We start from the raw sequence: 14,434 nt of genomic DNA on the forward strand, positions 1-14,434 counted from the left end.
CCCCCCCTCCCCCACTGCTCCCCTCAGCAGTGTACTTTGTCAGTCGGCTTGTTCTGCTCCCCACTCTGTCTCTGGTGAATCTTCTCACCCACCACACCTCTGGCCTGTACCCAGTAAGCATAAATAAATAAATCTTCAAAAAAAAAAAAAGTGTATATAGCAAGTACCTGCTTTCAGTTAAAGTACTGACTTCTTGCTTTCGGTCTTAGAAGAGAGGTACTGGACATACAATTCTAGGTTGGCAGTCATTTTTCTGTCTCTCACTTTTACAATTTTATTCCACTTTCATCAGTTGCATTTCTTTTATCTTAATTAGTACTTCTTTTAGGTGGTATATTTTCCATCTGCTGCTTTTAAATCTTGCTCCTTTTTTTAAATGCTCTATAGTTTGACTGTACAGTGTCTAGACAAGCACTTTTTATTTACCCCTTATGAAATTGTTGACTTTCTAAGAATCTACAGATTGGCACGATTTACCAAACTAGAGAATTCTCTGTTTGGGCATTATAACTTGCCCATTTTTACTTCTCACTCTGAAACTCCAGTCAGATTTACTTAGACCTTCTTACTATGTTCCACATTGCTCAGATTTTTTCTATAATTCCACCTCTTTGTCTCTCTGCTGCATATTTTATATCTTAAGATCTACCTTCCATTTCATTAACTTTTTTCACTCACTTTTCTCTTTCAGCCACATTGAGTTTTTCATTTCAGGGAGTCTTTCATCTGTAGAATTCTCTTTGATGCTTTCCAAAATCAGTCCATTTGGTCTTAATCATCTATTACTTCTGATATTTTTCAGTTACACCTTGTTTCTTTATACATACTTTACATTCTATACCTAGTTATTTCAATATTGGCAGACTTTGCAATTCAAATTCTGTAGTTTCTTTTTTTCTATTGTCTCTTGCTTATGGTGGTTTATTTCTTTTGTGTTTAAAGAATTTTTTTTTATTATTATGAGTCTCTGTTCCTTAAAACCTTACCTATGGGAACTTTTTATGGCCTGGGTTTAAAGTATGTTCTTCTAGAAAGAGTTTGTGTTTTCTTCTGGTAGGCTCCATCAAGCAATTTAAACTAAATTTAGCTTGAGGTCTTTGGAACCACACCAGAGAATCCAGGCCTTCTACTCCCCAGACTCCAGACTGTGGTAAAGTATTCACAAGGGAGGCTTCGCTCTCTGCCTTTGCATCTGTAACTGAGGTTAAGGCTGCCATTTACCCCACTTCTGCCAGTGGGAGGACTTTCTGCTGGAACCCTATGGGGCGTGTCCTCATTCTAGGATCCTAACATCTGATAAGGCATCTTTATATATTCGTGTTTCTTTATATATTCATGTTTCTTAGTGGTCTGTTTGCTGGTGTGTCTGGTGATTTTTAAATGATCAACTCCTGCTTGAGTATTTGCCTGAGCTTAGTCTGTGGAAATCCTAGTGACCTAAATTAGGGTTGCTTTCTTCAAAAGAGGATTTGCTGCTAAATGTCGTCCAGGGTTCTGAGGAGCCAACACACCTAAAGCCGCTGGAACCCCTCTGAAGGGCAGAATATGGTGGAGTGGCCAGAATTATCATCCTAAGTTTGGGCTCTTGCCCCCCAGTACTGGACTCAGCATTTTTGCCAAGGAAACACGGGTAGTCTTGGTTGCCTGCTTCTCACATGTCAGATCTTTTCTCTTTCCATTTTCATTTCTGTGTGGAAAGTCCTTTGGGCACATGTGTGTCTGTGGGTCTCAGATTCCCATTCTTTTCTGGTGACCCCAGCCATGACTTTAAAATATGTTGCTGTACTTTATCCAGGATCTTTTGAAGGATGCCATCCACGTTCTTCTGTGCTACCCAGCTGGACATGGAAGCCTTTGGTCATCTCTCCTCATTCATCTTTCTAGCTCTGGCTGGTTTAGACAGAAGCTTTGTGTTGGCTCCAGCTGCAGCACAGCTTCAGTAACTTCTCTTTTTTTCTCACACTTTGCAATAAATCAGCATTATCTAATAAATCCCTTGGGAGCATTTATTAGTGAATAGCCTCTAATTTTAAAACTACCCGTTTTAGAGGGCACCGCAGTACCCAGGTGACAGGTAGAGGCAACATGGGCTAATTACATATAACAGAATAAATAGCGAGCAGGTAAAGAGTGAGGCAGAACGGTCATGTGTAATCAGAAGCTACCCCTTAGCATGTTACTGCAAGCATTGTTCATTCTCAACCTGCACCTTTTATGTTCAATATTTCCCATCTCCTTGACAAGAAAATGAATAGTAGATTTTTATTTGAAATTAATAGCACATGGTTTTATTGGGGCCTGGTAAAATCAGGTTGCTTTAATTTATGCTAACCTATGTTAATTATGGATATTGTTACCTATCAATTCAGCTTAAAGCTGAAAAATTGCAGACAGTTCAGATACATTACATGTTCATTTTAATGAATGATTTTTGAAGAGGTGGTTAGAAAGTCACCTCACAACACATTCAGGGTCACTGGATTCCTCTTTGAAGCATTTGGGCCCTGTGATTGTTAACAGGCAGAATGTGGGACACTCCAGGCAGGACCCCCAAACCTGCCTGCTCTAAATGGATTCTGCCATCCACCATATAAAGGTAAAACATATTGTTAGTGTGTGACACCCTCAATGGGAAAGAAATTTATTACAGTGGCTGTATAATAAAGAAGAGATGAAGTTTAAAAACCTTGCCCATGAAGCCCCAGAGTTATCCATCCCCTTGTGGGTAAATGCCCAGCCAAACACGTTGGTCCAGCGTGGGACCACTGAGGCCTGAAAGCTGCCGCCGTCTAAGCCACCTTCGGGTGGGACCCACAGGGAAGAGGCAGAAGGATCCAGGCAGGTCTGGAGGAGAAGAGCAAAACCAAAACCCACGTCAAGATAAAGCTGCCCCTGTCAGCCTCCCCAGAGACCTCTCACCCATGTCCCAGTCTCTTTCCATGTCCTGGGTACAAGTCCAAGGTCAGCCAAGAAGCAGGTGCGCTTCTGTCACGTGTCCCCCTGCTCTTGTGCCGCCTCCGGCCCCTCTCTCCTTCCCTTCTTTTCCTCCAATCTATTTTAGCTTCTCCCTGCTGCTCAGTTCCACCCTTCCTTGGGTGAGGCAGGGAACGTGGAACCTCCTTTTCTGTGGGATGACACGATGACGTGATGACCAGCCCTGAGGGGAGCAGGTCGGGGCAGCTTGACCCATCAGGCACCCCGTTCCTGCTGACTGGAGTGTGATTTACTGGGTGATGAGCCCAGGTCAGGTCTCAGGGAAAACGTGGTGTGTCTCGCAGGAAAGAGATGTGTTCTGTGCTCATTTGAACCTCCTGACGTTGCGCCTGCTTGTCCGCTTCCAGCTGGAAGCGTTGTCGACGGATGTGTCGGTCTCCTGTCTTCATCACAGTCCACTTCTTTCCTTCCTGCTGGAACAGTGAGTGAGCACTGGACGCTCGCCCTGGCCGAATCCCTGGGCTCGCTGGGCTCGCTGCGCGCCTGTAGCGTGGTTGGGCCTGCCAGCGCCCAGGTGCTGTGCTCTGGAGCCCTCGGCCAGGAGTGAGACTCCTGCCGAGGCCCCGCTGGGGGCAGCGCTGGCTCAGCGCCCCAGAGGTGGTTTTCTTTCCTGATTTGCTTCTGTGCCTGTGATCCCTTTAAGAAGAAAGCCACAGCTTAGTGCCTGTGCATCGTCTCACCTCTTACGTGCTTAGTTACCTCATTTCAGAGACATACTCAGACTCAGAATGTTTCCTCTTGTGACAGAAGGCAGCAAAGGTGTTCTGGCTTTGCTTTTTTCCAGGGCATTTCTCCCACAGTATACCCCGAACTTAAAGAGAAAGGCACAATGAACACATTTGCCCTGGCCCACTAAGAATTCAGGGTTCATAGCACTGCCTTACTTCTCTCTCAGCCAGCTACACGGCCCCCCACAACTCGGGGCCCCCACTCCCTCCTGGTACATATTCAGAGGCATCCTCTCTGCTCAGTGATGGTAGAGAAGTGAATCTAAGTGCTATTTAAAAATAAGAATTCAGAAATGAATTGATTTTTTCTAAGAGGCAGACCTAGCCCAGCTTCCTCACATGTGGGTATCTGGGTTGATGCTGAAGCTGTTTGGTGTTAGTTGACTAGATGAATTATTTTAGTATTTCACTCTCATTACCTGAAGCTACAAAGATCAACAGCACTATTACCCAAGGCTTTGAATAACAGTAGCTTCCACTCAATATGTTCCCTTTACCAGGTTCCATGTTTGGTAGCGCCTCAGAGAACCTTTTTCTGGCCACTTTTACGCACTTGAGACAGAGCCAAGCAACAGAACGTCTCTAGAAAAGAGATGTCGTGGGATCCATTCCCCAAGCTCAGGGGCTGTGTTCACAGGAAGCCCAGGAGGATTTCTCTCTGGGGGCTCTTACTTGTGTTTTATGCCACCTTCCCATAAGCCCTCGCCCAGCACGGAAAGAGAAAATTAGTCTGCTCAGTGTGGGCCGTCATGATGCAGCGTGAGCAACCTGATGGCAAGAGGGACCAGATCAGAACCCTCACACCCCACTAAGGCCCACCTTGGAGCCTGGAGCTTGCGCTTACCCTCATCCTGCTGTGAGGTAGAAGGGAAGCATGCTGAAGGCCCCTCAGAAACAATTCTAGAATGTGAACAGAAATCTCGAGGACTTGAGGTTCAGTCTCGGGGTGGGGTGAGACCACCCGAACACGACACTGGCTGGGACCCTCCCGGAGGTTCTGGGACTTCTGTGCACCGGTGGGTTTATCGTGATCCTCGTGAGGCATCTGGCAAAGGCTGTCATAAAAATGACACTCGTGTGTTTTGCAGGTGCAGCTTCTGGTGGGGCGTCTCACCACCAGCTTGAATTTAGCAGTGCGGACGGAAGGGGGGACCTTACCCTCACTCCTGCTGATCCACTTCCTCTAGGGCTTCCCCACTTGCTAGATGTGAGGGAGCAACCAGGGTCTCTCTGAACCTCAAAATCCACAAGTCGCAGCAAACAAAGACAGGCCAGAGACTCATCTGACCAGCGACCTGACCCCATGGCCTTTTCCCCCACTGCCAGGTCCTCAGGGAGTGTCCTGGAAGCTGGAAGGCACGTGGCTGTCATCTGCCACATGCCTCACCACTGCATGCTTCCTCAGCCTCCCTGCAGTGTGGCTGCTTTGCGCCTGGTTCGGCACTAGCTGGACGCTGCCAGCGCCTGGGCCCCGTCTGGTGCTCATGCTAAGAGAAAGCAGACATTCGGTCTGCAGGTCATAAAGCTGGGGGTTCGTCGTGCCATGGGCTGAACATCGAGTGCTTATCCCAGGGCTTGTCTAGAAAGGAAAAGTGCTTGGTTCTCCAGAGATCGTAGAACTGCAACTGCATGGTGGTGCAAGAGAACATCTCTCCACCCTGCTGGAAACCTCTCGCACTCAAGGCCAGATGCCTGGTCTTCCTGGGACCTTTCCCTTGTCCTGCCCCATACCCCTACGGCTATCAGTAACCGCTCCTGCCAGCCTCCTCTCTCTCTGCCGGTGCCTTTTCTGAGTCCTACAGTGTGCCGGGTACTGAGCGTACAGCTGCCGCAGCATGCACAGCCTATCCAGGAATAAGCCTCCAGGCGCCCCCAGGCCAGGCGCACCCCTGGCCAGGCGCACCCCTGGCCAGCCTTCCCACTTGGCAAATAGAGCACCCAGGGAGACCACACTCGCTCAGACTGGGAGACTGGCAAAACAGCCAGAGTGTGCAGGCTGCTGTCACATCTGCGGAAGGGAGAGCCGGAGGGGAGGTTACAGGGATGCTGGAAAAGCCCCCCGGGCAAGCTGATGTAGGTGAGGCTCGAGCTGGGGGGTCAGACCTTGGTTCTGACCCCAGCCCTGCTGCTTAATTGCTGGGTCTGCCACTCAGCTTCTCCCGCCTCACTTCCAGCACCTGTAAGAGAAGCCCGCTAATGGCCTCCGAGTCGGCGGAGTCCTCCTGGGACTCCAGGAGTCGGAGACCGTGCTCTGAGACGAGTTGCTTCTCTTTGAGGCTGTGAGCATCTTTGTAAAGGCGCATGTCTGATGCCCCCCCGGAGTTGCCCCCAGCCCTCCCCAAGGCTGCGTTTGTTTTAAGCGCTCAGTGAGTGTTGAGAGCGTGGATGAGGGACTGGCTGTCACCCATGACAAGGATCTCTGAGCACCGCATGTAGTCTTCCGGCAAAAGGCTTTAGAGGAGAGTGGGTCTTTCCCTCGCAGGCACCCTTGCCTAGCGGTGTCTGCGCCACCGCGGGTACATGAAACCCAGCGCGGCTTGGTGCCCCTGCCCCATATCAGAGACGCCCTTCCTGGGCCGCCACTGAGCAGAGCGTTACTCTGAACACAGGGTTACTCTGACCGCTCAGCCTCACACGGTGAAAACGCCCATGGTGGGGCATGAGCAGGGAGCTCAGTATCTGGACTCAGAACCCTGGTTTGCTTTTTTTTTTTTTTTAAGATTTATTTATGCACATAGAACTGGGGTACAGGCCAGAGGTGCAGGGGCTGTGAGAGGCTTCACCAGAGACAGAGTGGGGAGCAGAACAGGCAGGTCAATGAAGTACACTGCTGAGGGGAGCAGCGGGTGGGTCAGGAGAGGTCTGCCGCGCCATGTGGTTACCTCCGGGGCAGGCGGGGATCGAACTCATGCGGAAGTGGCTTAGGCTTCTCAGTGCTGCGCTTTAACCTGCTGTCCCACGTTTGCAAATGGCCGCAGGGGGCGTCACAAGACCGGACGCGTAGCCGCAGGGGCGCTGTCCGGCTTCCCCAGGGGTTAATCCGTGTCCTGTCTTCCTCCCCGTGCCTGTCCTGCAGGAACGGCCTCCCCAGCTGCCGGATGCGGACTGAGAGCGAGCCGTCGTGCGGCTCCCCCGTGGTCAGCGGAGACCCCAAGGAGGACCACAACTACAGCAGCGCCACGGCCGCCGCCGCCCGGAGCACCTCCCCCGCCAGCGACTCGGTCTCCTCCTCCTCGGCCGACGACCACTACGAGTTTGCCACCAAGGGGAGCCAGGAGGGCAGCGAGGGGAGCTTCCAGAGCCACGAGAGCCACAGCGAGACGGAGGACGACGACAGGAAGCGCAGCCCGAAGGAGGCCGAGGGCGCGCTGGGGGACAGCGGCTACGCAGCCCAGCACAAGAAGCGCCAGCACCTCGCCAAGGCCAGGAGGGTCCCCAGCGACACGCTGCCCCTCAAAAAGAGACGCACGGAGAAGCCCCCCGAGAGCGACGACGAGGAGATGAAGGAGGCCGCGGGATCCCTCCTGCACTTAGCAGGGATTCGGTCCTGTTTGAATAACATCACCAATCGGACGGCAAAGGGGCAGAAAGAGCAAAAGGAAACCACGAAAAATTAAAAACAAGTCACTGATTTGTTTTGAACTTACGGCCATTTGGTTTCAGCATGTCAGGAGATTTCTAATGATTTGTGGCAATATCAGCAATTTACTTTTTTTTCTTTTTGGTTTGGTTTTCTTTCTTTTTCTTCCTTTTTTTTTTTTTTTACTTTGCCCCCCCTCCTTTGTTTGGGACCCTTAAGAATTTTACTTTTAAAGGAGATTGAAGCCATAGAACTCATATTGACACTCAGCTGTTTTACAAAAGCTTTTCATTATCTGAAGACAAAACCGAAAAAGCCAAAATTACCATTGCTTCCTCCAGCTTGTCAGGAACATGTGGCTGAACCCGCAGGGATGTCAGCGAGAAGGCCATGGGATGGATAACACTCGACACCTAGAGGCATTTGTCAAAGTAGTCATCTCCCAGGCCCCGCCAGTAGGTCTCAGAGGTCAGGGTGACCGCCCAGGGGCATCACGGAGTGAGTGTACACAAGGCAGTCAGGAGAAGGGAGAGCCCTGTCCCTACAGACCCAGGCTGGGGCACGGGGCTGCAGGTCTTGCCTAGCAGGCCCTTGACGAGGCCGCCTGTGTGCACAGGTCGGTCTCCAGGCCTCTGTGCTGCTTAGCCAGGAAGCCCAGCAACGTTGTAAAAGGTGAGCACTGGGCATCCACGTCACCAGGTGTCCGTGACTAACGAGAAGAAACGAGGTCAGTTTTTAGTGATATTGCTAACATTGAATTCTGTTCTATATTAAATTAAGAGGATGTTTTGCAAGCCATACGCCTGAAGGTTGGCCCTGTGTACACACACACACACACACACACACACACACGAGGGACAGAGAATGAGAGAAAACAAGCTGTGTCTTCTTAATTGCCCAAGTGAATCAAGTCCAAGAAAGTATGTAGCTGTTAAGGAAGGAAATAATGGTACAAAACTTTTTCTGTCTGTCAAAACGATTTGATCCAAGTTGGGTGGGGGGGGGGGGGGGGAGCTAGGGAACCGGCCATTAGTAATTGTGGTGTATTAAAGATTAAAGGCACATTGATGGACACAAAAAAGTAAAACATGGCAAAACAAAAAAACATACACCAACCTCCTATACTGCCCTCAAAATGGAGTTTGCAATTGATGTCAGTCAGGATTCATCCTTATGAAAATCAGTGATTTCCACATTAAGCCAGTGTAGCCAGCAGAAATTTCTGATCCACAATGCATGGATTCCTTTAAAAAAAGAGAAAAAAAAAAAAAGAAAAAAAATCACAAAAACACAAACTTTTTTTTATTCAAAAATAACAAAGTTCTTGTAAGGTAAATAATGTATTTAGCATGAAGCATGAATTATTTTCATATAAATATAGAAAATAGAGAAAAGGCTATGCCTCTAATTTTGAAGCCCTTAGGCTTAGAGGTTCTTTTGGTTTTCTTCTTTTTATTTTTTCTTTCTTTAATTATTATTTTTTTTTCCCAATTATTTTGCTTTGGTTTTTTGAAGCAGGTGTTTAAGGTTTAACCTTCTTCAGGGACAAATTCTGACTGTTGGGGAACTTACTTTGCAATATAAAAATCTCTTCATGTTCTGGTAGGGCCTGGATGGTGGAGCTCTGTACTGCCTTGTCTGCGCTTCAGCCCCACCCCTCTGATTCTCTGTTGAAGTGTGTCCTTTCTCTTTGTCTGTACATGTTTACCATGACGCAATAATTTGAGGGCAAACTCAGTAGTGAGTGTGTATGATAGAATCAGGAGAATTATGGGACGCTGACTTGAGGAAACCCTGACCGTGATTTGGTTCTTGGAAGAAGGCAGTGAATAATTATGCAAATTTGTCAGGAGAAGGGGAAACACGCTAATGGGCCTTATTGGATGAGGGTGTGAGTTAGGGTACTCGTGAAGGCGAAGTAACACAGGTGACCAGCCCCAGGTGTGTTCCTGTGACGCCATTTCACAGTGGGAAGGAGGGGCCGGCCGTCTCACCACCTCAGCACACGAACCAACCTGGATTTAAGGCCACCTAGGTTGTGAGAGCTGAATTTAGACAACCGGATGATGTCACACAGACCAGAAACTCCTGTCACCTTTGCCAGAAAGAAATGATATGGGGGGGATCCAAAGAGGTCGCTAAAAGAATGTGGTCTTCTACCCAAATGGAAGGAAATAGCACAAAAACACCCACTGTGTGTCTGGGAGGGACGCCAAGGACAGGGTGCGGCTGTGGGCCAGTGTCCAGCCCTGGGGGGTGGGGGTGCTCCGTGCACCAGGCCAGCTGGAGCTGACTGGCTCAGCCCAAGCTTATGCTCATGGCAGAACCAGAAAAAAGCCCACACCTCTACAACAGGTGGAATTCAGAGCCTGAGCCCAAGTACTTCCAGGCATATGTTCAGGGTGTAGTAGATGAGAACACAGTTGTGTTTTTGAAACACTCTGTCCCTTCCATCACCTGACACCCCAAGAGCCGTTCACAGCTTCCGAACCTGAGCAACACCGCGACTTGGGTTATCACCTGACCAAGCGCAAAAGACCCCTCTCCCACCCCTGAGGTCAAACGTTGATGTCCCCCCCACCCCCCCATGATTAAATTCAGACTTTTCCTCCTGAAAGGCAGAGGTGAACATCCAGGGGTGTTTTCTGGCAGGAGACTTCTTCCTCTGAAAAGCCCCACAGTGGGCTGCTCCCCTCATTTCATTTTCTAAAGGAGCCAAGGCCTCTTTTAGAAAATAATAAAATGCAATGTGTGTGATTTACTTTTCTGATCTCTTTGAGAAATAGATAAATATAAAAGTGTGTTCTTAACTCCAGAACCACTCTTTTTGCATAAATACCTCATCGGGCAGCTTTCTAAGTGTTATTTTTCCTGAGTCTCCCTCAGCGCCTTGGTGGAAGCTGCTGAGAGGCTTACAGGGGAAACTTTAGTGAGGGTACTTTTTTCTATTTTTCTTCTGTTTTTGGAGGCATACACATTATGCATAACCAAAACAATGGCTCAATTGTGTTTAACTTTGTATTTTGATTGTTGAGAAAAAAAAAATGTATTAATGTGTCTGTGGCTGTTTGTAGTGAATGAATTCATTGCGGAATGAGGCTGTCCGTCCGTGTCCTCACCAAGCCAAGGGGCAGGAGGTACCCTCTCACCCCCTCCTCCAAGAGCAGTAGAGAACTTAAGCACAAGCCTATTTGTGAAAGAATATTTTCCTCAAGTGTAATTCACTTCAGTCTTGGAATTCCTTCCCACACTTCAGGTTTCTTTTAGCTTCCAAACTAGCCTTCGTCTTCATGAGTCTTGACAGTCGCGCCTGAGCGCCAAGCCAGGGCTGTAATGCCTGGCTTTCATTTCTCCCCCGGGGGGAAGTGGCCTTCTGTGTGTCATTCCAGTATCTCACATACTCACATGGGGTGGGGGGGGAGGGGAAACGGGGAACTATAGCAATATTTCAAGATGCTTTGGAAACAACCGTGAACACGTCAGCACCGTGACATCCACCGAGACTTGCTGTTGGCCCTCGGACGCATTTAGGAGAAAGAGCCGCAGCTCTTTTTTCCTTAAACCATAGACACCTAGACAGTTCTTCGTATGCTACTACAAGTAACCTGTCCTCTTTACCTAGTACTACATGCACAGGATTTACAGCATCAATTCTTCCCAGCCTTATTCTATACCACAAGCTCCTACTTCCTTCCCCAGACAGCTGCGCTAGGTTCAGGCTGGGGCTGCGTGCTTTGGAAGGGATGTCTCGGCGGCCCTTCCCAAGCACTCCTTTTCTTGAAGATGTGGTCGGTGTGTCTGGCCCTTGCTGGGCAGGGCAGTTACCACCCCGAGGGCATTCTGGGGGAGACCACTGCACCCCCTTTCCAGGCTGTGGGGCCAGTGGCGGGAGCCAGCCCGCCTGGCTCCTGGGCCTCTCCTTGAAGGGCTCTTAGAGGAAATCAGTCCTGTCCAAGTGACCTACAGGGGAGGGCCAGCCCTATGGGGTTGAACTAAATTCAATGTGACTTCTCTTTCCCTTTAAACTTGATTCAGGTTGGGATGTGTTTCTTCCTGGTGGATCACAGCTGCCCAGATGTTGCCATTTATTTTTGTTTCTGTAGAGAAGTATTTTTCTTTCCTCTTGAGGATTCTTGCCACCAAAAGAACACATTTGAAGCCTGTGTCCCCTGATTGTGACTTTCCAATGTTGACAGTTAATCCTTAGTGTAGTCGGCCCCAGCCTGCCAATACTATATCAAACACTGTTATGCACATAATGCAGCACTGTGATCTAATTTAAATAATACTTTTTTATTATTTATACTACTATATATAATATACATCAACACTTTTGCTATATAACCTAAGTGATAACCACCCTCTTTTAGTTACCTGCCAGACTCTGGACTTTGGTTTCTATTGCAGTTAACACAGTTACAAAGTTGTAATGGTGTCTTTTTCTTTTTTTCCTTTGTAACGGAATGTGTAAATCGAAGTATATACAGTGTGTGGTGTTCCTGTTTCTGGAGTTCCATGAGGATTTACACATGGCATTCAGTGTTCTGTATAGACCCGCCTACCTTTGTGGATTCATCTGTTAACCCTTCCTGTGCGCGAGCTCCGGCCACCCGGGTTGACTCCTTGTCTTCTCTCTCTCACTGATTATTCTTGAACTAAGCACAGACTGGTCAGCTCGGTTGCTTTATCATGAATAATACATGTGACTTTGCAATTCTTCCACAGTTCAGCAAACAAGTGCTAGCTTCACTGACCAAAAACTAAGGAAGGAAAATAGGATTTTTAAAATGATCCATCTTTTAACAGCCGAAACCAATGTGTCTATGGTGCTGCCTTGTGTTGTGAACCCCTACTTTCGAAATCCAGACCTAGGTGAAAGATCACTCTGACTTACTGTAATGTGCTCACAAGTACCCTTCCTGTTCGTTTTTTTAGCATTGAAATCAAGACTATTTATTTGGAAACTATACCACAGTGTTTTCCACTGTATTTCATTTGCAAAAGTCGAGAACCTCCTTCTTGGGCTTTTGCAAAGAATTGATATTCCATATTGGATTCTCAAAGACTTCGATATGGTGAACCTATCAAACCTAGAAATTGGATTTCATCCTTTCAAGACTGTGGCCTGAGTTCCTCACCCCCTTTTTTTCCCTTTTAGGTGAAATGTAGCACAATTTCAGTTATTTTAACACCCAGCATCTCTTAGTGTGTGTGTCGAGGCCATCAGCTCATGGCTGACTCAGTCACCAGTTCGTGCCACTTCATTCACACTACTTACAAGGCCATGGTGAAAACGTGGAGGACAGTCTCTGTGTGTCTGGGAAGCATTATACACTTGTACATTTTTTATACTCTGATTCTGTAACATTTCTGAGTTTTTGTTTTTGTTTTACAGAAAAAAAAAAAAAAGTGATCAAGCAATCAGAAGACCAAGAGGTTTTCTATCAATGCTTAGGGTTGTCTGACCTTTGCTGGCCAACAGACCTACATGGCCAAATCCATTTACTAGAGTAATAATTTTTCACAAGCCAATTTTTTTTTCTGTATTTTCTGTATGAAACTGCCAATATCATGAATAGAAAGGGAGAACCATAAAGGAGAAGGAAAGTGATGTTCCGTTGGGTTTGTGTTCTGAAGGAGCAGTGTGGAGGCAGGCGTGATCAGCCGAACGCTAGGGACCCGGAGGTGTTACACTCTGCAGGCATCCCGTACTTGCATTTTGCATTCTTCATATGTAATCATATTGCCAAAGACAAACTATTTCATCATTTATTGTAAATAACACTTTCCCCAGACCTACCATAAAGTTTCTGTGATGTATTGTCTTCCAGTTGCAATAAAAATTACTGAGTTGCATCAATTGAAGAAAATGCCAGCTCATGTTGTGTGCGCCACGTCTCCATCAGAAAGTGCGGAGCGGGACGATCATGACTCTTACTGAGCTAGATCGTGTGTGCTGTATATTACAGTCCATTGTGAGGGTCCTCACTGCCCTGCATCTGTCCCCAAGACGACTTGCCCCAGAAAGCTGTGGGAAGTCACAGCGCAAACACGTGCAGCCAGGCGCTGGGCCCTTGGGTAACCCTGGTGGAAAGCATTACTGGGCCACAGAGAGCTGGTGGTTAAGGCGGGTGGTGCTTTCATTTGGAAGCTGTTGAGTGAAATGTAGAAGTGTGCTTTGGGATGAGCCCGCCGGCCTCACCCAGGTCCTGAGGTGTCCTGTGACTCCGTTTTCCAGGATTTAATCTGTCATGTTTCCCCACCCTGAGGACCCACGTGGAGCTGGATGGAAGCTGAGAGTGCTTTGGGACTAGATCCCAGCACCAGTTAGGTGTTGGGAGAGCCACCCCCCCCCCTTTTTTTTTTTATGTTTATGTCTGGTCCGCTTTCAAGCTATATCTACTAGCAACAGCCCTAGCTCTACGTCAGCTGGCCACAGAGTCCCCTTCTGCTGGGTCTCACACCCCCAGATCTCGGGTGCCAGGCTGCACAGCCTGTGGCTGGGTCAGGGGCCCATGTGTTCTAGAGAGCTGGCGGAAATGAATTCTGGGGCTTCTCGGCATGCCAAGTGCCTGGCCAACCATCTCCATGCAACAGCCCCTTCTCCCCGACGACAGAACTTCAACATTTGAAGAGAATTAACTGGGAGAAATGAGCAGAAATTCATTCAGGTCAAATCTGGTGAATCAAGTAGTTGGCCAAGTTGAGTTGCATGTCAGTCCAAATGCAAGGTGTAGTCTCCATGAAACAGCTCATAGCAAACATTCCCCTTAAGTGGCCATCAAGGTGGCCCAAGGGGGAACCCCACTTAGATTCTGTCAATCTCTAGGTGAGCTGCCAAAATGACACCTCCAGAAGTCTCAGCTGACCTCCAGGGCATATTGCACACCCCACTTGGGGTATGGGGGTGGGGGGAGGGTTAGTAGTTACCTGTTAGCTGCACCAAAGATCCTCGTGGAGAGGTACACTTGAGTTACAATATGGTTTAAATGGAAAAGACACACATGAAAAAAAGTTGAAATAACACTCCACATAGTTGCAGGTGATTTTGTTAAGGCTCCATTATCACTACCCTCATGAGGTCTCTTTTTAGTGCTGGGATCAGCCCCAAGCACTCCCAGCTTCATTTAGC

The 14,434-nt window shown here is 48.1% G+C and overlaps 1 protein-coding gene across 3 annotated transcripts in view; it reads left to right on the forward strand.

The window, feature by feature from the left end:
- Nucleotides 1-8,293, forward strand: part of FOXN3 (forkhead box N3) — a 349,499-nt gene extending 341,206 nt beyond the window's left edge. For 2 of the 3 annotated variants that reach the window (XM_012724503.1, XM_012724504.1), the window contains one exon: nucleotides 6,799-8,204. In XM_012724503.1, coding sequence (XP_012579957.1) covers nucleotides 6,799-7,339 — 541 coding nt within the window. In that variant the 3' untranslated portion in view covers nucleotides 7,340-8,204. Of the gene's footprint in view, nucleotides 1-6,798 lie in introns of all 3 variants that reach the window. The other variant, XM_004681634.1, reaches the window with a different exon arrangement.
- The last annotated feature ends 6,141 nt before the right edge of the window (nucleotides 8,294-14,434 follow it).

Source organism: Condylura cristata, unplaced genomic scaffold, assembly GCF_000260355.1.
Source record: "Condylura cristata isolate star-nosed mole 26May11 unplaced genomic scaffold, ConCri1.0 scaffold00013, whole genome shotgun sequence".
Taxonomy (NCBI): domain Eukaryota; kingdom Metazoa; phylum Chordata; class Mammalia; order Eulipotyphla; family Talpidae; genus Condylura; species Condylura cristata.